General features: G+C 39.1%; 1 protein-coding gene across 1 annotated transcript in view; it reads left to right on the forward strand.

Moving 5' to 3' along the window:
- Positions 1-968: 968 nt before the first annotated feature.
- The window catches only part of LOC128533838 (NACHT, LRR and PYD domains-containing protein 12-like), a 53,184-nt gene continuing 31,099 nt past the window's right edge, over positions 969-23,053 (forward strand). Inside the window, exons 1-3 of the mRNA XM_053508094.1 lie at positions 969-1,025; positions 1,236-3,020; positions 9,700-9,894. Of these exons, the coding sequence (XP_053364069.1) occupies positions 1,294-3,020; positions 9,700-9,894 (1,922 nt within the window). The 5' untranslated portion in view covers positions 969-1,025; positions 1,236-1,293. The remainder of the gene's footprint in view (positions 1,026-1,235; positions 3,021-9,699; positions 9,895-23,053) is intronic.

The following is a 23,053-nucleotide window of genomic DNA, read 5'->3' on the forward strand; positions in this document are numbered from 1 at the left end:
AAATCTGGGTTGAAAAGCTCAATAAGGTGTGCCACCGGGTAGTAATGGGTCATTCATGAACGATTTATTCTTTTGGAATGAGTCTTTAACGTGACTCAGAAAAACAAATAGTCTTGCAGAGTGATTCATTCATTTTCTACTGGGTGCGCTCGCATAAAGCATCGCGAAACTGTAGGTTTAGAAACGCTTCGGACCAGAAGATATGAGAGGTGAGCTGCTCATTCTGTTTATCATAATATGGCCTGCATTGTAATTCATTACTGGAACTATAGCCAAAATTTGTGTAGGTAGACGTGTTGGGGGTCTGTTTATTAAAAATGTAACATTTTATTTTATTTCTGATCAAAAGATCTACATCTAGAAAACTAATTAACTTAAAAAAGATTCGTTAATTTTGATGAATGAGATTCAAAGAATCGAGTCACTAAAATAATCCAAACGTCCCATTACTACTGGAGGGTGTTGCACATCAGCAGTTTTGATGCATATTTTGAGTTAACAAAAAATTAACCATAACCGTTTTTTCACCATAATTATTAGAATTACATAAAAACACTAAGGAACTAAAAGAAAATACATTTAAATTAAATAAAGATTTCTTGTCATTTAAAAATTTCTTTCTTCCTGGACAGATAATTCAACTAGTGTTGAGTGAAGTTCTTAAAACAAGTGAAATTTATCATGTAGCAAGATAAAATTAAGGAGTTTCATACAAGTCTCAGCTGAACTTTGAAATGCATTTTTGCACGGAATGAGGGTTGTGGAATTTAGCCCTACTTTATTTACACTAAACTCACTATCTGGGTGACAAACGTCCTGGGCAGTGTGCAGAGCAGGAAAAGTTATAAAGACTTATTATAATGTACTTATATGCACCTAAATTCTGAATTTATTCTGACTCGAAAACTCCCAAACTATGCCTTCAAGGCTAATGTTTATAGTAAAATTATCACAACAATTTTTGTTCACAGTGATATACAGAAGGCAGGAGACAAAACAGGAAAGAACATCATCAGAGATACAGGGTAAGATCAAATCCAACAACATGATTGTGACACTGACACACTGCTGTTATTAACTACAGAGTGATTAGATTGTAGAAAACTATAGAATAAAATAAACACATAGTGAGAACATTATAAAGAGCTATCAGTGAAAATGGTCAGACAAAATAGATCTTAAAGATTAATTATTGGACCCCATGTCTCACCACATTGTACTTCACCATTTCACAGGCACGACCCAGAATCTGCTGCTGTAAATGAATTCCAGGAAAAGTTCAAATTAAATCTGATGAAGAAGTTTCAGTTCTTGAATGGAGTGATAATAAACCTGGGAACCCAAACACTCCTGAATGAGATCTACACAGAGCTCTACATCACAGAGGGAGACAGTGGAGACGTCAATAATGAACATGAGGTGAGACAGATCGAAGCAGCATCCAGGAGAACAACAACGGAGGAAACACCAATTAAATGCAATGACATCTTTAAGCCCTTATCTGAACAAGACAAACCCATCAGATCTGTGCTGACAAAGGGAGTCTCTGGCATCGGAAAAACTGTCTCTGTGCAGAAGTTCATTGTGGACTGGACTGAAGGGAAAGCAAATCAGGACATCCACCTCATATTTCCACTTCCTTTCAGAGAGCTGAATTTGATGAAGGACCAGAAACTGAGTCTGATGGAGCTCCTTCATGTCTTTTTTAAGGAAATAAAAGAAACAGAAATGTTCAGTTTGGAAAAAGTTCTGTTTATTTTTGATGGATTGGACGAGTGTCGTTTTCCTCTGGATTTCCAGAACACAGTGAGTGTGTGTGATGTAACTGAATCTGCATCAGTGCCTGTGCTGCTGATAAACCTGATCAAAGGGAATCTGCTTCCCTCTGCTCTCATCTGGATCACCTCCCGACCTGCAGCAGCTGATCAAATCCCCTCTGTGTGTGTCCATCGAGTCACAGAGGTACGAGGGTTCAATGACCCACAGAAGGAGGAGTACTTCAGGAAGAGGATCAGTGATCAGAGCCTGGCCAATAACATCATCACACACCTGAAGTCATTAAGAAGCCTCTACATCATGTGTCACATCCCAGTCTTCTGCTGGATTTCAGCCGCTGTTCTAGAGAGAATGTTGTGTGAAGCAGAGAGAGGAGAGATCCCCAAGACTCTAACTCAAATGTACACACACTTCCTCATCATTCAGATAAACATCATAAGAGAAAAGTACTTAAAGAAGCAGCAGAGTGATAAAGAAATGCTTCTTAAACTGGGACAACTGGCTTTTGAGCAGCTGGAGAAAAGGAACCTGATCTTCTATGATGAAGACCTGAGAGAGTGTGGCATTGATGTGAGAGAAGCAGCAGTGTACTCAGGTGTGTGTACGCAGATCTTCAGAGAGGAGTTTGGGCTTCACCAGAGTAAAGTGTACTGCTTTGTTCATCTGAGCATTCAGGAACACCTCGCAGCTCTGTATGTGCACCTGATGTTCAGGATAGACAACAAAAATGTTCTTAAAAAGAGTCGAGCTTCAAAACAGAAGAAGGAAGAAATGACAGTTTTAGATTTCCACAAGTGTGCTGTAGTTGAAGCATTAAAAAGTCAGACTGGACATCTGGATCTTTTCCTTCGCTTTCTTCTGGGTCTCTCACTGGAGTCCAATCAGAAACTCTTACAGGTCTTAGTAACACAGACAGGAAGTAGCTCCCAGAGCAGAGGAAAAACAGTTCAGTACATTAAGATGAGGATCAGTGAAGAGCGTTCTACAGAGAAATCCATCAATCTGTTCCACTGTCTGAATGAACTGGGTGATAATTCTCTAGAGGAGGAAATCCAACGCTACCTGAAATCTGGAAAACAAAGTGAACTCTCTTCATCACAGTGGTCTGCTCTGGTGTTTGTGTTACTGACATCAGCACAGGAGCTCGAGGAATTTGATCTAAATAAATATTTCAGTCCAGATCAGATAAAAGAAACTGTTTTTCTGAAGCTGATGCCTGTGATTGCAGAATCCAGGAAAGCAATGTAAGTAAAGCTGAATATAACTGTTCTACTGTTACAGTGTTAGAAATAATTAAAACGTTTATGTTGAATATTTGGTGCATGCTCACATAAAAATGCTAAGCTACGTTCTGTTTAGCACTTGCAATAGTAACACCAGTTGGCACTTGTCCAACTCTTACTTACAAATGCAATGTGGAATTTGACAAAGTGTCACCAATTGTCAGAATTGTACAAAATCTCTTGTGTACCGTCAGGGGCAGGTGAGCATGGAGTTAAGCAATACCTCCTGTTGGACAAATCAAAACAGAGAGCTTGATAGCTTTGTTGGTCTACAGATGTTTTCTATTAAATTTGGGACACAGACATAATTTAATTTAAGTCTCTTGATTGATAGTGTAAACCAGTATGAAGATACATACATTTAAAAATCCAAAATTTATCATCTTATTGTAGCGCCCCCCAGTGGACCATTGTGATGAAAGACGAGTTCACGTTTTAAGTTTGATTGGAGTCAGACAATGCTACTTGTTAACATGTACTGAAACTTTGATTCAAGTCAGTTAAATTAAATTCTATTTATATGGAGCTTTTAACAGGTCATTGTCAAAGCAGAATGAACAAATATGTAAATAAGTTTTAAAAAAGTGAGGAAATATGTATAACTTATAATTAACAGTTTGTCCCTGATGAGTCAAGGGTGACAGTGGCAAGGAAAAACTTCCTGAGATGACAATAGGAAGAAATCTTGAGATGAACCAGACTGAACAGGCAACCCATCCTCGTTTGGGTGATATCAGATAGGCAGGGATTGTTTTGTGGTCATACTGTGTGCGCTGAGGCCAAAAGTTCAGTATAACAGGGAAAGTGTTTAATATGTCGTCCACTTTTATTGAAGGAGACTCAGGTACAAAACAGTTAACAGAGTGCAATCTCCATCAGCTGAGTCCAAGACCATCTTTATGGTCAAGTAGAAACAACATTAGTCACCACACACACACGCATACACACGCACACACACGCACACACACACACACACACACACACACACACTAAGCAGCTACTGTACACAGGCCCATCCTCAGCAGCGAGCCAGAGGCCTCCATGAGATGAAATCTCAAAATCCACCACAATGTTTATCATGCAGAACTCTTCTGTCCATTAAACATATTTTATTTGATTGTAACTTTTTTACTCTTTCAAGTAACTTGTTTTATTTTGTTGACACTTTTAAAAATGTTTAAACAAGTAAATCCAAATGTAGTTAGTTCTTAGAAAAAAAATATTTTAAACATCTTATCTATTAGTTTTAATATTGAATAACAAAAATGACTCTCGCCATGAGTATAGCCATAGAACCTGGCATGGCGTTAAAAAAAAAGAAAGAAAGAAAGAAAGAGATGAAATCTCCAACCAGAAGTGGAGCACCAGGATGTGTCAGACAGGTTCCGGGGGGCAGAAGGGCACAGGATCACTGGCACCTCAGGAGTGCCATGTGTGTATCTACAGAGGGAGTGTGTGTGTGTGTGTGTGTTCGTGTGTGAGAGAGAGAGAGAGAGAGAGAACATTTAGGTATACTTACAGTCACATAATGTATAGGGTCAATGTATATTTAGTGCAGAACACAACCATAAGGGCTTCCTGCGAAGTAAAGCAACCCGTCACTTCATAGTCAAAGATGTAGAGCATGAGCTACTGCTTCAGACAGAAAGTGTCTTTAGAATTGGGGACAAAGTCATGGACATGTGAAATTGCAAATTTCATGGTAGAGAGAGCGATATTGGGACAAAGAAAAATTTTTGGCATTACCCTCCATCAGTGTGTGAAGTTTCATAAAAAGTATGAGAGGGTTTCTGGCTGAACTTACAGAGGTTTATTACTACTACTATTGCTACTGCTAGTACAACTGCTATTACTACGTGGTTTGGCCTGGCTGTCTTATCTTCTATTGCCTTAAATGTGACAGTGACTGCTGATTTTGGCTGGATTTTTCGGGAGCTATAAGGGCTACAGCACTCTTTTTGTTTGTTTGTTTGTTTGTTCATTTGATTTACGAGTTAGAAGTGGTTGATTAATATGGGCTTTTCAATGGCTGATTAGGATCTTTAGATAGAAATCAGGGCGACCAGTGGTCAATATATGATGATAATTTTTTGGTTAACATGTTTGTCTGGTTTTATTTTATCTCTCTGCTAAATAAGGATACATAAAATTGGCTTACCGGACACATAATCACACAATATAGTGTGTGTGTGTGTGTGTGTGTGTGTGTGTGTGTGTGTGTGTGTGTGTGTATATATATATATATATATATATATATATATATATACAGTGGTGTGAAAAACTATTTGCCCCCTTCCTGATTTCTTATTCTTTTGCATGTTTGTCACACAAAATGTTTCTGATCATCAAACACATTTAACTATTAGTCAAAGATAACACAAGTAAACACAAAATGCAGTTTTTAAATGATGGTTTTTATTATTTAGGGAGAAAAAAAATCCAAACCTACATGGCCCTGTGTGAAAAAGTAATTGCCCCCTGAACCTAATAACTGGTTGGGCCACCCTTAGCAGCAATAACTGCAATCAAGCGTTTGCGATAACTTGCAACGAGTCTTTTACAGCGCTCTGGAGGAATTTTGGCCCACTCATCTTTGCAGAATTGTTGTAATTCAGCTTTATTTGAGGGTTTTCTAGCATGAACCGCCTTTTTAAGGTCATGCCACAACATCTCAATAGGATTCAGGTCAGGACTTTGACTAGGCCACTCCAAAGTCTTCATTTTGTTTTTCTTCAGCCATTCAGAGGTGGATTTGCTGGTGTGTTATGGGTCATTGTCCTGCTGCAGCACCCAAGATCGCTTCAGCTTGAGTTGACGAACAGATGGCCGGACATTCTCATTCAGGATTTTTTGGTAGACAGTAGAATTCATGGTTCCATCTATCACAGCAAGCCTTCCAGGTCCTGAAGCAGCAAAACAACCCCAGACCATCACACTACCACCACCATATTTTACTGTTGGTATGATGTTCTTTTTCTGAAATGCTGTGTTACTTTTACGCCAGATGTAACGGGACACGCACCTTCCAAAAAGTTCAACTTCTGTCTCGTCGGTCCACAAGGTATTTTCCCAAAAGTCTTGGCAATCATTGAGATGTTTTTTAGCAAAATTAAGACAAGCCTTAATGTTCTTTTTGCTTAAGTGGTTTGCGCCTTGGAAATCTGCCATGCAGGCCATTTTTGCCCAGTCTCTTTCTTATGGTGGAGTCATGAACACTGACCTTAATTGAGGCAAGTGAGGCCTGCAGTTCTTTAGATGTTGTCCTGGGGTCTTTTGTGGCCTCTCGGATGAGATGTCTCTGCGCTCTTGGGGTAATTTTGGTCGGCCGCCCACTCCTGGGAAGGTTCACCACTGTTCCATGTTTTTGCCATTTGTGGATAATGGCTCTCACTGTGGTTCGCTGGAGTCCCAAAGCTTTAGAAATGGCTTTATAACCTTTACCAGACTGATAGATCTCAATTACTTTTGTTCTCATTTGTTCCTGAATTTCTTTGGATCTTGGCATGATGTCTAGCTTTTGAGGTGCTTTTGGTCTACTTCTCTGTGTCAGGTAGCTCCTATTTAAGTGATTTCTTGATTGAAACAGGTGTGGCAGTAATCAGGCCTGGGGGTGACTACAGAAATTGAACTCAGGTGTGATAAACCACAGTTAAGTTATTTTTTAACAAGGGGGGCAATCACTTTTTCACACAGGGCCATGTAGGTTTGGATTTTTTTTCTCCCTAAATTATAAAAACCATCATTTAAAAACTGCATTTTTCGTTCAATTATATTATCTTTGACTAATAGTTAAATGTGTTTGATGATCAGAAACATTTTGTGTGACAAACATGCAAAAGAATAAGAAATCAGGAAGGGGGCAAATAGTTTTTCACACCACTGTATATATATATATATATATATATATATATACAGTGAGGTCAATAAGTATTTGATCACCCTGTGATTTTGTAAGTTCTCTTACTAAGAAATCATGGAGGGGTCTACAATTTTTTAGCATAGGTGCATTTCCACTGTGAGAGACAGAATCTAAAAAGAAAAATCTGGAAATCACATTGTATAATTTTTTAACAATTCATTTGTGAATTGCTGTGTCAAATAAGTATTTGATCACTTGCTTATCAGCCAGATGTGCAATGTTTGTTACACTTCAGACATTTTTGGGATAGGGAGGCAATTGTATTGGGGTGATTGACACCATTACATGGAAAACACAAAATGAGGTGTGTCTGTGTGTACAGGTGTGCCTTATATTGGGGCCAATCCCAAAAGACAACCTTTTTCAATGTGGCATCAATTTCAACATTCCGGGGGTATAAAAAGCTGGTATTGTCAGTAAGTCATTCCACGTTCATCATTCAAACAGCCATGAACACACGACGTCACTTAACGGACGAGCAAATGATTGTTGTCAGCGTTGCTGGAGAAGGCGAAGTGAGTGATACGCTGAGGTCAACTTGGTCCCCAGGGTTTGCTTTGGTGGAGGAGGTGCAACAGTCTGGGCAGGCATCACCAGGCAGCGCAAAACAGATTTGGTTATTGTACATAACACATAGCACAGTCACTGCATGTTCTTACCTCAGAGACATCATAGAACCCATCATCATCATCCCCCAATTCCGCCAGCACACCCTCAACTTTCTGTTCATGGATGATAATGCTCTACCACATCGTGGCAGAATTGTCACAGCTCGACTTCAGGAAGTTGGAGTGCCTCATATGGTATGGCCATCAATGTCCCCTGACCTAAACCCCACAGAGCACGTCTATAATAGCAGGGAAAACACTAAAACGTGCAGGACAGGTGGTCCTCCAGGACCAGGGTTGAGAACCGCTGGCCTACAGTATATGGATGTGCTAGCACTAGGTGAGGGCAGGATATTTGGCATTAGTGCGGTAGGCAAAGCATTTGGGGGCAAAAAATCCTGCCCATACCTAGAAATAACTATGTATTAGACTCTGGAGACCCATGTGAATGTCCAAAAAAAGTGAATTTTGCACACATCGTTTTTAACCAAGCAGCCCTGTGCTCGCTCTGATTGGTACAGCATGGCATGTGACAACAAATCCACCAATCAGAGACTAGAGAAAGTTGGTAGATTACAGTAGTTGTTTTGGATAATACAATAAATAGCCTTGAACACACACACACACACACACATGCCAACAACATCCAAGCTGCTGGTATTGAACTTGTATTGCATCATATGCTATATTGGCTTTTGATGCCAATTCATAAGACTGCATTGATTAGATTTTTGCTAATGTCAGTCTGATTCCTAAATAAAATTCTTGATACTTATTTCCCAATTTATCATTATCTAATAAACACCTCCTTCATTGCCTCCACCCCCATTCCTCCTTATCCCCACCCACATTTCCACCATAACTGTTGTATTTTATCAAGCTTGCATCCACCTCCAAGATACATAATCAGGAGGGGTCTCTCCTTTATTAAACCCGGGACTGTTTAAGAACACTGTTTAAATTCAAATTCAAATTTTATTTTCAATTTTTATTCAAATGAAAATTTTGTCACATACACATAATGTACACAGTGACAAACACATGTTTCCACATCGACTTCCTCAGTGGCCCCACCCACACCAATCAAAATATTTTATATAGAAGAAAAAACAATCATTACTATTAATAATTTTAATAATATGTTATTATTGATACTATTAATTATTCTGACATTTGTGTTTAATATATTTGTGACTCAAATAAACTGTGCACAAAATATATTTTTCTCAGAACTGGTAAAATGGTGTGATCTCATTTTACTGTTAAACTTTTCAACTGTATACACAGCTGTGTTATTTTAACGTCTAAACCCAGAACGCCATAGTAGTTTAACACTGTGTAGATTATAGAATAAAAATGGGTTAGGTTGTCCCTAGTTTTTAAAATAAAAATCCTTTTACATATATGATATTTATGATTTATAAATATAGAGAATATAAATATACAGAAGAAACTGATATTTAGTTATTTAGACTATTATAAGTTGCACATTAACATAATTATAGACTATAAACTACAATATTTATGACATGAATCTGTCTGAAAATCATCACCTGCCGCATGCTTCACAGTAAACTGTACAGTTTGTATTGTATTCATTGTCAGGGACAGGACTGTATACCGTCTCACAGCTGTGATTATTGATTAAATAAAGGAATAAAATGAAATTAATAAATTATAGTGATTACAAATTCTTATTGTGTCATATAAATATTCTTTTGGCCATGATAATCTATATAAATAAAATAAATGTTTTTTCTGTACACTGGTCAGAATTCTTCTTTAACTTTCTTGATAACTTTACTTTCATACATTGGAGGACCCAATACCAGTCTCAGAAAAAAGTTTGTCTGTTTGTGCGCAACACTGACTGCACAGAATTTAATGAAACGTTATCAGTCCTTCTGTATTTGCCTGAAGTTAAACCTGCACCTTAAATGAAATCAAAGTCAAAAGTAGAAGGAACGTTAGGAGAAGTTTAGTGCCAGAATATGAACTCTGAGCCTATTGTCTAAGTGACGTTTGATCGTATTTGTAAAATAAGAAACTACAGTAAAAGATTTGAGGATTTGTTTGATTATTTGCTCTAATTTTATTTCATTATTTCTTTCAGTATCAGGTGTGATGAAGTTGGAGTGAAAAGTTGGTCAGCTCTGGTATCAGCACTCAACTCAGAAACCTTCAATCTGAGAGAACTGCATCTGACTGTGAAAACACTGGATCTGTCCGACAGTACACTAGGAGACTCAGGAGTAAAGACTCTCTCTGCTGTACTGGAGAATCCTCACAGTAAAGTGGAAAGTCTGAGGTAAAGTCATCTCTTTGAGAGTCACAATAACTATGGGTGTTGTCTTGTAGGGGTTTGGGGTGCTGTAGCTACTACTAGGATAGTCATAACACCCCCACAGCACCCCCAAAACGTTATTGTTTATTTAGAAATTTAAATTTTCAATGAGTAAAAATTCTAATTGAAAAATCAATGCAATAATAAAAACCAACTATTTAAATAAATAATTAAAAAATAAAAATTGTGATCTGATCTGATTTTTGTCACTTAGTGATATCATAATACATGTTACAGATGTGGCCATTAAAACTGCGCGTGTTTTCCCACGAGATGGCGCAATTTAGCGCGAGGCGCGCCGCGACTTGCCGCAGGCAACATTCGGGAATTTAAATAAATGTTTTGTGCTTCACTTCCGCCAGATGGCGCATGGAAGGACTATATCTAAATGCCGGACCAAGTACAACAATAAATTGTGTATAAAGTTAACCTAAAACAATATTGTTTCCAATGCTGAAGCAAACATGAATTTTATTTTGTTTTACAACAGATATTTCATAATGAACGTGTGTATATGTGCTTCATGTTATTTTCATAATGATGAAATGAGATGCCCAAATTCGTGCTTTAAAAGTTTCTTATATAGTTTTTGTAATGTCTTAACAGGGACAAAATAATGAAAGACATGGCAATGCCTCGGTTTAAATGGTATTGAAATTAATTTAATTTCCTGATAGTAGGCTATCTGATAGTGTTAACTACGAATGTCCTGATTTGTGAATATGCCAACATATCTTTTATATATAAAATATATATATATATATATATATATATATATATATATATATATATAGTATATACAACGTGATTCCTCTTCTCACCTTTGATGCAGGTGTGAAGTTATCAAACCAGTTTCGCGGATGGGGGAATTGTTTTTATGTGTATACATGTGTTTGTATGTGAATATATTATATAAGTATGTGTTTGTGCGCACGTCTCATATGTAACATTCATCTAAAATGCAATTCATGATAAGTGTTTGTTGTTAAAGTATTTGTGGATATGTATGTAACGACGCGGCTCGCGCGAGAGGCAGAGCCACGCATAAACTGTTTAGAACGGGCCGGGTCGTGATACCGCGACACTCCGTGTGATCATTCGGTCACACCGGTAAAAGATGTCAGGGCCAAAGACAAAGCGCGCTAAAGAAGACACAGGCAAAGCCCAAGCCTCAGTCTGTCTAAGACACCGGCGAGAAAGTGAGGGATTCGCATCAGTTTAGCACGCGCTCTCGGGTTAAAGTGCACAAAGCACAAACTTTACTCTCTCTCTTCCTACTATAAATCCTCAGTAAGGGCATAAGCCCCGAGAACATCTTTAGTTTTTTGTTTTAGTTTCCAGAATCCCGTCCGTTCTCGCGTAGACAGCTGAGCTCTGGTTATTTTTTTTATATTTTAAATTGTGTGTGTGTGTGTGTGTGTGTGTGTGTGTGTGTGTGTGTCCGCGCGCGCATCTCATATACAGTGTATGTGCTTCATATTATTTTTATAAGGATTAAATGAGATGCCCAAATCCGTGCTTTGAAATTCATAGTAAGTTTCTTATATAGTTTTTGTAATGTCTTAACAGGGACAAATTAATAAAAGACATGGCAATGCCTCGGTTTAAATGGTCTTAAATTAATTTAATTACCTGATACTAGGCTACCTTATTATCTGATAGTGTTAACTATGCGAATGTCCTGATTTGTGAATATGCCAACATATCTTATTTTATCATATCTTAATTATTTTATCCATTATTTAACCACGGCTTGGAATAAGAGCTGGAATGTGATTGTGAATTTATGACTGAAATAAATAAAGCTGTTCATCGCCGTGTGGAAACCCGCAGCTCGTACTTTCACTTTACAAAAGGCAGTGTTTTGATCTGAAGGCTGGTAATCGCCCGCGATTTATTGATAAAAATGCAGACATTTTCAGCCAGAAATGCACCAAAGACAAATACATGTACTGTATATAGGCTACTCGCGCTGTTTTCGCGCGGAGAGATTGTGTGCGCGTGCACGGAGAGTTCGTGTGTCGACGCGCGCTTCACATGTAGGTTGATATTCAGGTCAATCTGCATTTGAAAAGACAACCAGAATCTCTCTCTCTCTCTCTCTCTCTCTCTCTCTCTCTCTCTCTGTGTCTATAGAGAGAGAGAGATGATTTGCTGGCGAAATACATTTTAGGCAGAGACGTCTGCTCGGTCTTGTTAATTTGTTTTAAACCCCCAATTCTGTGAATTCCCCCATCAGCGAAACCGGTTTGATAACTTCACACCTATCGTGAATGAGAGTAACTGGGGGTTGTGTGGGTGCGCTTCACCTCGGAGTGCGCTTTCACGTTGCATTCAAAGGATAGACTAAAACAAGCTTCAGCATTGGAAACAATATTGTATTAGGCTAACTTTATTAAAGATTATACACTTTTGTATTCTTTGTAAAATTTGTCTATTTGCACAAACAAGCGGGCATCTTTTGAACAGAAAATAATAGTGGGCTGGTAGGAACGTTATTTTTCCTATAACTTAAACGGCTGAATGAAGTTAAATATACACAATAAATTAATAATTGCGTTTGCTTTACATTTAAGCACTCGTGTAAATAACTTTTTCATTGCATATATACTACCATATCATTTATTTGTGTCTAATACTGTTTTATTTATATTTTACAACATTACATGCCGTTTGTAATTTACTTACATATTTCAGCAGTGAATGAGAAATTTGGTCGGTCTGACTTTTAGATAAAGTTCTTATTTGATATAATTTTATTATTTAATTAATTATCTTATTATAAACATGATTCTTACTCTCTATAGTCTTGTCGAGTATAGTCCTTCATGTCTGCATTTTTCTGCATGCGTTTATCATCCTTTTGATCAAAACGCTGCCTTTTGTTAAGGCTATGGGTTTATACACGCCGATGAATGAATTTTAGATGAGTTTTTTAGGGCATCTTTTTAGGACTTGTGTGTGTGTGTTTGTGACGTTATCTTCTCCTTTAAACATACTTCCAACCAACCAACCAACCAACCCTGGCCTCCAAACTAAAAAGGCTGCCTGTCATAGCCGATAACTGCTCCTTTGATCTGCTGGTTACGGCGGGACGCCGACTGCTGATCAGCGTATAGTAACATGTACAAGCCAAGCTCTTCCCCAAAAAATAGTGTGGATGTCTGCAACAATCACTAACCATTAAAATGTTTAGAATTTAATTAAACACGAATATGTAAATTATATTTTCTTTATACATAATATTTTTTTATATATATATATATATATATATATATATATATATATATATAGTAATTTTACTACGCTGAAGTATCATCTAAAGCTTTTTATTTATTTATTTATTTATCTTTATTTATTTGCTTACTTACTTACTAACTAGCGAATGCTTTTTTAGGGTTCTAAAACTACAGCAGTATGAATGACAATGGAATATCGCAGAACGTGCGAGTTGACGCCCTTGACTAACCATTAAAATGTTGGATTTGAATTAAAATGCCACTTAGTTTATATTTAAGGTCTGGATCACTGGCAGCTCAGGAACGACATGTGTAGCTCGACAGAGAGAGAGGGGGAGAGAGGGAAGAGAAGGAATGGGAAAGAGAGCAGAAGAGGAGAGATAACAGTTAGGTATGGTCACAGTCACACAATGTATAATGTGAATGTATATTCTCCGAGACTCCGGCAGGACTAACTATAACAGCATAACTAAAAGGGAGAGCCAGAAGGAAACACAAACATGAGGGCTTCCTGACATGTAAAGCAAACAATCACCTCACCGTCAACAAACCTGAGTGATCAATGAGAGTGGGGAAGACAGCATCTAAACATACAAGTTCACCATAATACTCTACGTCCATAAGTCCTCCAGATCTGCTCCTTTACCTAAGGCAAATCTATTTATAAAAATGCTTGATTAAATAAATAGGTTTTTAGCCTGGACTTAAACACTGAGACTGTGTCTGAGTCCCGAACATTATTTGGAAGACTATTCCATAATTTTGGGGCTTTGTAAGAAAAAGCTCTGGCCCCAGCTGTAGTTTTCATAATACGCGGTACTGATAAGCAGCCTGCATCCTTTGATCGAAGTAGGCATGGCGGATCGTAAGACACTAGCAGTTCACTCAGATACTGCGGCGCGAGACCATTAAATGCTTTATATGTCAAAAGTAGTATTTTAAAATCAATGCGAAATTTCACAGGGAGCCAATGAAGGGAAGATAAGATAGGGGTGATGTGCTTGTATCTTCTGGTTCTAGTGAGGACTCTCGCTGCTGCATTCTGGAATAGCTGAAGCTTATTTATGCACCTAGTTGAACAACCAAACAGTAGGGCATTACAATAGTCCAACCTAGAGGTGATAAAAGCATGAATTAGTTTTTCTTCATCGTTTAGCGACAATATATTTCTTATCTTGGCAATGTTTCTGAGGTGAAAGAATGCTATCCTGATAATATTATTTACATGAGCTTCAAATGAAAGACTGGAATCTATAATCACACCGAGGTCTTTTACTGTTGCACTTGATGGAACAGAAAGGCCATCTAAAGTTACAGAGTGATCAAGAATCTTACTTCTAGCTGTATGCGGTCCTATGAGTAGAGCTTCTGTCTTATCTGGGTTAAGCAGAAGGAAGTTAATTAGCATCCAATTTCTTATGTCCTGCACACATTGCTCAACTTTATTAATCTGGTTTATCTCATCAGGTTTTGCTGTGATGTATAACTGTGTGTCGTCAGCATAACAGTGAAAACTAATACCATTAGTTTTCATTACTTACGGATTATGTTGCCCAGAGGAAGCATGTAAAAGGAAAAAAGCAGTGGGCCTAAAACTGAACCCTGTGGAACACAAAACTCCACTAAAGAACATTCAGAATAATCACCATTTAAGTCTACATACTGATACCGATCGGTCAAATAGGATCTGAGCCAGGAGAGGGCTGTACCCTTAATTCCTACTACATTTTCTAATCTGTGAAGAAGAATACTATGGTCAATGGTGTCAAAAGCTGCACTGAGGTCGAGAAACACAAGCATGGTTACACAACCTTGATCTGAGGCCAATAGGTCATTTACTACTTAAACGAGTGCTGTCTCTGTGCTATGATGAGGCCTAAATCCTGACTGATACAGTTCATGTATGTTATTTCTATGTAGATATGAACATAGTTGCTGTGCTACTATCTTTTCCAGAATCTTAGAGATAAAGGGGAGGTTTGATATTGGCCTATAATTGGACAGCTGACAGGGGTCAAGGTCAGGTTTCTTAATAATCGGTTTAATAACTGCAAATTTAAAAGATTTTGGAACATACCCAATGCTGAGTGAAGAATTAATTATTCTCAACAAGGGTTCTGTTATTGCTGGTTTAAGAAAATGTGTCGGTATAGGATATAATATACAGGTTGATGGGTTTGCAGAAGAGATGAGTGAAATTAGTTCATTCTCTTCAAGGGGCGTAAAGTATTCTAGGTTCTGATCTGACATGGCTAGTTTAACATCAGCATAAATTACATTGTTTGGTTTCAAAGCCTAATTTTAGTGCCTAATATTTACAATTTTATTATTAAAAAAGTTCATGAAGTCCTCACTATTACACAATGTTGTTGTGGAGATTTCTGCAGTGGTCTTATTTCTAGTTAATTTGGCAACGGTATTAAATAAAAATCTAGGATTATTTTTATTTTCTATAAGAGTGGAGAGATACATTGATCTAGCTACACTAAGAGCTTTTCTATAGTTCAGGATGCTCTCCTTCCATGCTATTTGAAATACTAACAATTTAGTTTGACGCCATTTACGTTCTAATTTCCGAGTGGTCTGTTTTAAAGTGCGTGTATGATCGTTATACCAGGGAGCGAGTTTTTTATCTCTAATAATTTTTTTTTTAACTGGAGCTACATTATCTAAGGTGTAACGAAATGTCGACTCTAAATATTCAGTCGCCTGATCGAGTTCTGTGGGGTCAGACGGTGATCTAATCAAAGTTGGTAGTTCTGGGAGATTACTAATAAAACTCTGTTTGGTAGTTAGTTTATGAGCTCTGTCGCTTGCTGTCAATGGCTGCCTAAGAGAGAGAACACATTTTCGGCTTCAGTAGACACACAATACAAGACTGAAAGACTCACAGACTGAAACACGACTCCCCCCTACAGGTAATGAAGGGCATTTTCACAGCTTGCCGCGCAAAGACGCGGCGAGTCGCGGGATCCCTTTTCTTGAAACGTGCGTTTTTAATGGCGACATCTGTATGATGTCTGTTGGTAAATGCATAATTTTTTTTTTGTTCTGTTTCCTGTTATGAATTTCATACATTGGTGGTTGAAGAAGAAACTGTGACTCCTCATCGCTGTCTCTATGTGATGCTCATTCACACACCATGGGACTGTTTCTTACAACTCACATTTGAAATATTCACTCACAAAAAAAATAAAGAAATCGGACCTAACACACACCAGGCAAATCACCTACATGCTCTTCAGCAACTAAATTTAGGGAAGCAGGTATGTAGTAAAGAACTCTGGGGCAAAAACAATACATCAGTATTATTATATTTAGAAGACCAATCAAACCTGATAAAAAAAAATCCAAACAGCAGAAGTGTTTGTGGCTCTTCTTGTTTGTCCTCTGCTGCCTTTTCTCCCTCTTCGCCCCCTGGCAGTTGAGTTGGCTGGCTGCATCTTATTGCTGCTGCAGTTATTCTCTAAAGTGCTTTATCAACCGCTCTATTGTCATTAAAGGCCAGCTTTTTGAATCTTGGGTCAGGCATGGTGGTCTGTGAGAAAACAATGTTGTATGCTATTCTGTGGTTGGATGCACAGAGAGCGGCCACTAACTCTGTCACTTCACCTGTGGTTACTCTGGTCTGGTGCTTGGCTGTTACTCTCTGCAGACCCTTGCACAGGATTAGCATTTTGAAGGCTGTAACATAGTTGGAAAAGGGGTAGACAAAAAAATAATATTAAAGGTCCTACACATCATATTTTTCATTAAATGTTAATATGATCTTTAGGGTCCTAATGAAAAGTTTGTATTATATGTTAATTAAAAATTCAAAAGGATTGTGTAAAAAAAACACTACTTTTACCTGGTAAAAACTAGCTCTGTTCTCAGCAACCTGTTTCAGTACATGCTAATTTAAATGCTCATGACCTCTGCTGCGGCCTCTGTCGGTTTGGCGTCACATCGACAGGCATTTGTGATTGGCCTGATTTCAGAAGAGGGATGTTAATGTAATAAACGAAAAGAAAACCACTGGGCGGCTCTTTATCATCGTAAAGTGGTTGTGTACGCACTCTCCTAACACACAGTTCAGTCCAAACAGCTTCAAATAGTGCATGTAGTGCTGTATGACCCCTTTGACACTACTAATAAAACAATAAAAAAAATTATGCTTTATTTTATTGGTATATATCTTCTTCTTTGTCTTTCGGCTGTTCCCTTTCAGGGGTCGCCACAGCGAATCATTTGCCTCCATCTAACCCTATCCTCTGCATCCTCTTCTCTCACACCAACTAGCTTCATGTCCTCACTCACTGCATCCATAAATCTCCTCTTTGGTCTTCCTCTAGACCTCCTGCCTGGCAGTTCCAACCTCAACATCCTTCTACCGATATATTCACAATCTCTCCTCTGAACATGTCTAAACCACCTCAATCTGGCCTCTCTGACTTTATCTCCAAAACATCTAACGTGGGTTGTCCCTCTGATAAACTCATTCTTGATCCTATCCATCCTTGTCACTCCCAAGGAGAACCTCAACATCTTCAGCTCTGCTACCTCCAACTCTGCCTCCTCTCTTTTCTTCAGTGCCACTGTCTCTAAGCCGTAGAGCATTGCTGGTCTCACCACTGTCCTGTACACCTTTCCTTTCATTCTCGCTGATACTCTTTTATCGCACAACACACCTGACACTTTTCTCCACCCATTCCAACCTGCCTGTACCCGCCTCTTCACCTCCTTTGAACACTCTCCGTTGCTCTGGACCGTTGACCCTAAGTACTTAAAATCCTGCACCTTCTTTACCTCTGCTCCCTGTAGCCTCACCGATCCTCCTGGTTCCCTCTCATTTACACACATGTATTCTGTCTTGCTGCAGCTAACCTTCATTCCTCTGCTTTCCAGAGCATACCTCCATCTCTCCAAATTTTCCTCCACCTGTTCCCTGCTCTCGCTACAGAGCACAATGTCATTTGCAAACATCATAGTCCATGGGGACTCCTGTCTTACCTCATCTGTCATCCTGTCCATCACCAGAGCAAACAAAAAGGGGCTTAGAGCCGATCCTTGATGCAGACCCACCTCCACCTTGAACTCTTCTGTCACACCTACAGCACTAATCTTACCACTGGCCTACAGCTCTAATACATGTCCTGCACTACTCTAACATACTTCTCTGCCACTCCAGACCTTCTCATACAATACCACAGCTCCTCTCTTGGCACCCTGTCATATGCTTTCTCTAAATCTAAAAAGACACAATGCATCTCCCTGTTACCTTCTCTGTACTTCTCCGCCAGCATCCTCAAAGCAAATACTGCATCTGATGTACTCTTTCTAGGCATAAAACCATATTGCTGCTCACAAATGCTCACCTCTGCCCTTAACCTAGCTTCCACTACTCTTTCCCACAGCTTCATTGTCTGGCTCATTAGCTTTATACCTCTATAATTGCCACAGCTTTGCACATCTCCCTTGTTCTTAAAAATCGGCACCAATACACTTCTCCTCCATTCCTCTGGAATCCTCTCACTCTCCAAGATCTTGTTAAACAAACTTGTCAGAAACTCTTCTGCCACCTCTCCTAAGCACTTCCATACCTCCACAAGTATGTCATCAGGACCAACAGCCTTTCCACTCTTCATCCTCTTCAACGCCCTTCTCACCTCACTTCTACTAATATTTGCTACTTCCTGTTCCACAACAGTCACCTCTTCTACTCTTTGTTCTCTTTCGTTTTCCTCATTCATCAACTCCTTAAAGTACTCCTTCCATCTTCCCATCACCCTCCTGGCGTCTGTCAGTACATTTCCATCTCTATCTTTAATCACTCTAACCTGCTGCACATCCTTCCCATCTCTATCTCTCTGCCTTGCCAACCTGAACAGATCCACCTCTCCCTCCTTACTGTCTAGCCTAGCATACAAGTCCTCATATGCTCTTTGTTTGGCCTTTGCCGATGCTTACTCTGCATCTCCCTGTACTCCTGTCTACTCTCTTCAGTCCTCTTAGTGTCCCACTTCTTCTTAGCTAGCCTCTTTCCCTGTATACACTCCTGGACTTCCTCATTCCACCGCCAAGTCTCCTTGTCCACTTTCCCCTTACCTGATGATACACCAAGTACCCTCCTACCTGTCTCCCTGATCACATTGGCTGTAGTTGTCCAGTCAACTGAAAGCCCCTCCTGACCACCCATAGCCTGTCTCAACTCCTCCCTAAAGACTTCACAACATTCTTCCTTTCTCAGCTTCCACCACTTTGTCCTCTGCTCTGCCTTTGTCCTCTTCGCCTTCCTCACCACCAAGGTTATTCTACACACCACCATTCTGTGTTGTCTGGCTACACTCTCCCCTACCAACACTTTGCAGTCACTGATCTCTTTCAGATTACAACGTCGACACAAGATGTAGTCAACCTGAGTGCATCTGCCTCCACTCTTATATGTCACCCTATGTTCCTGCCTCTTCTGGAAGAAAGTATTTACTACTGCCATTTCCATCCTCTTTGCAAAGTCCACCACCATCTGTCCTTCTACATTCCTGTCCTGAAGACCAAACCTGCCCATTACATTTTCAGCACCTCTGTTCCCTTCCCCAACATGTCCATTGAAGTCTGCACCGATCACCACTCTTTCACCTTTGGGGATGCTCTGCATCACTTCATCTAACTCACACCAGAATTTCTCCTTCTCTTTTAACTCACATCCTACCTGTGGGGCATAACCACTAACAACATTGAACATTATCCCTTCAATTTCCAGCTTCAGACTCATCACCCTATCTGATACTCTCTTCACCTCTAGAACATTTCTTACAAACTCCTCTTTCAGAAAACCTCCTACTCCATTTCTTTTCCTATCCACACCATGGTAAAACAATTTGAACCCTGATCCTAAGCTTCTAGCCTTGCTACCTTTCCACCTGGTCTCCTGGACACACAGTATATCCACCTTCCTTCTCTGCATCATATCAACTAACTCTCTTCCCTTCCCTGTCATGGTCCCAACATTCAAAGTCCCTATTATCACTCCTAAACTCTTGCCTTTCCTCTTCTCTCTCTGCTTTCGAACACGCCTTCCTCCTCTCCTTCTTCGACCAACAGTAGCCCAATTTCCACCAGCACCCTGTAGGTCAACAACACCAGTGGCGGTCGTTGTTAACCCGGTGGTATATATATATATATATATATATTTTTTTTTTTCTGTTCATGTATTATCTGCTTTTCATGCAAATAATACAACTAATTAAATCCTAATAATAATTGAATAATAGTAATAATAACTAAAGGGGTAGAATTTCTAAGGAAAATGTGAATGGTGCTTACCGTGGCAAATCGTTGGAGTCATGCTAGCAATCAGGGTTACATCCGGTTAGTGACATGCTAATGATATTGCTAGCAACATGCTAATATAGTTAGCATCATGCTAGCAACATGCTAATATATTTAGCATGATTCTAGCAACATGCCAAGCCTATTATCATTATGCTAGCAACATGCTAATCATATCAGCATCATGCTAGACCATGCTAATCATATTAGCATAATGCTAGCAACATGTTAATATTGTTACCATAATGCTAGCAACATGCTAATCATTTTAGCATCATCACTGTCTCAAATAAGAGAGGAGGGCGGGGGCTACTGTGTAGGACGATTTTCCAGTGGCGATTTCTTTAAGACTGCAAGGAAAGCTCAGCTTCCCCTATAATGTCACAAAATTAATGGTCAAATTATGTACTATTGTATTAACATTTTATTGACTAAAAATGCGTTAGAAAACGTTTATCTCAAAGACAAGTTCGTTAAGAATCAGTTAGATATAGCAGGTCGGCTGACTTGATTTTCTTCTCATACATTCCCGTAGCGTCACAGTGCATTTCCCCGTTGAAGCCCAGCATCCATTGACTTCAATGCAATTGACTTTATGTCCCGCCCACGGACGTTAGCGTCTCTGGGGGTGAATGAGGAGCAAATAAGGAGTGGGCTGGCCTGGACTCGAGCTTCTGCGTGATGATTGGAGGGTCTGTCGAAAGATTGCATCTCCTTTTGACTGACAGCGATTTTGTACTATAAGGAATCGCTGAAGCAAAGAAAAGACGCCTAGTTGGTACGACAGGGTCACAGACCTTTTTCTTGAGAAGGAATGTAGGGCAGAATTTACTTTTAAATAAATAGACAATTTTATGATGTGGGCCGAAAAGGAGCTTCCCCTATTTGACAGACCAGTAGCCGCCACTGATTTTCACACACAGGCACGTGCGTGCACGCACAAACACACAGAGACACACACACACATGCGAAAGAGAAGAGCCATTGCTTCAGTTGTGATCATGTGATGCTCGACAGACAAAGCGCATGCCTACTACTCATATATCAAGTCATCGCTCGTTTATTAAGTTAAAATTTATTAAAACATTTAGCTTGGAGACCAAATTACTGCCAATCCAAAGTTCCACTGGATATATTATTAGTTTCCTTTTTCCTGTTGTGTTTATATGGTTTTGGACTATTATCCGGCTTGTGATTGTAATGTCATTTATTTTGTTTTAGACTTACATCTATTAGTGGAGCTATTAATTTCTATGGTGGGAAGCTGTATAGTGTTACTGTGGGACTGATACAGTATCAAGCTTCTGTAGTCCTATACTTTTTGCTTTGTCGTCCCCTGTCCATCCAAAGCTAGGGTTTGGATTTGCTAGGCTTTCCAGCACTCTTTGAGGATGGCCTTCATTGGGTGCTTTTTGTTATGCTCTTGCAGATTTACCAAGTATGCCAACATTAGCTTTATTCTTCTGATTCCTAATGTCATTTCCCCAACTTCTACTGTACCTGTATGGCTGCTACTACGGATGTTTTCAAGACCTCCCAACATGCAGTGCTTAAGATTGCATTATGCTGATTTGTTTTAGGTTAGACTCTGCTGCAGACATGAATACTATGCAACCATACTTTATGGTAGCTCTCATGTGTGCACACTATATGCATGTTAATATGGCTCTGTTAGCTCCCCACATCTGTCCGGTTAGGCATCTTCTTATGTTATTGGTATTCTTACATGTCTCTATTATTTTTCTTTATATGCATTTTTTTTTTAGATTAGTCTCTTGTCAAAATACATCCATATGTACAGGTATTCCCCTACTTACGAATGAGTTCTGTTCCAGGAGCATGTTCGTAAGTCGAATTCATTCATAAGTCGGAGACAAAATAAGTCCTATACACTTTAGACACAAATATACAATATAAAGCACACCAATCCGCTCTGTCTCCTTTCCTAACACTTCCATCATGTGGCCAAAAACGGTAACTGCACTTAAGGAAATGAATCTCACAGTGAAATGTCGTCTCTGCGCCTTTAAATCTTCTCCATAAGAAATAAAGAAAACTCCAATAAATTGTTTCACAACTCCAAAAATATTCATATAAAAATGATTATTAGAAAATTTGAAGGAAAAATAAAACTAACTAATTTTGCTAGAGGAATCTTGGATGCCATTCTGTCAAAGTTTTCTACTTTCTTCGACTGTAAACTCGGTTTTGTTGAGGATTTCCCGAAATTAGGATTATTCACCTTCAGGACAGAATTACAGGACAGACATTTTCCATCCATGTGCTCCCGGACTGATTCTTTAAAACCGGTGAGGCAGATTTATTTCTCCCGAAGCAACATGGGCGAACTCAATGACTGAGCGATGTGCCGCGCCATCTTTTATCTCCTTTTATGCTTCCTGGTTCCGAGTGTGCATTACACATCCTCGTCCTCTTTGTCCATTTTCTAGAATACTTTTCACAGGGTACTCAACCTTCCCAAATTCCACTAGCTCAACCCCTGACGGTTGGGGCAGCACTCTCTTTTATTTTGTGCTAAGGTAAGAGCTACTATTCGATTTAAAAAAAAAATT

This window comes from Clarias gariepinus, chromosome 12, assembly GCF_024256425.1.
Source record: "Clarias gariepinus isolate MV-2021 ecotype Netherlands chromosome 12, CGAR_prim_01v2, whole genome shotgun sequence".
Taxonomy (NCBI): Eukaryota; Metazoa; Chordata; class Actinopteri; order Siluriformes; family Clariidae; genus Clarias; species Clarias gariepinus.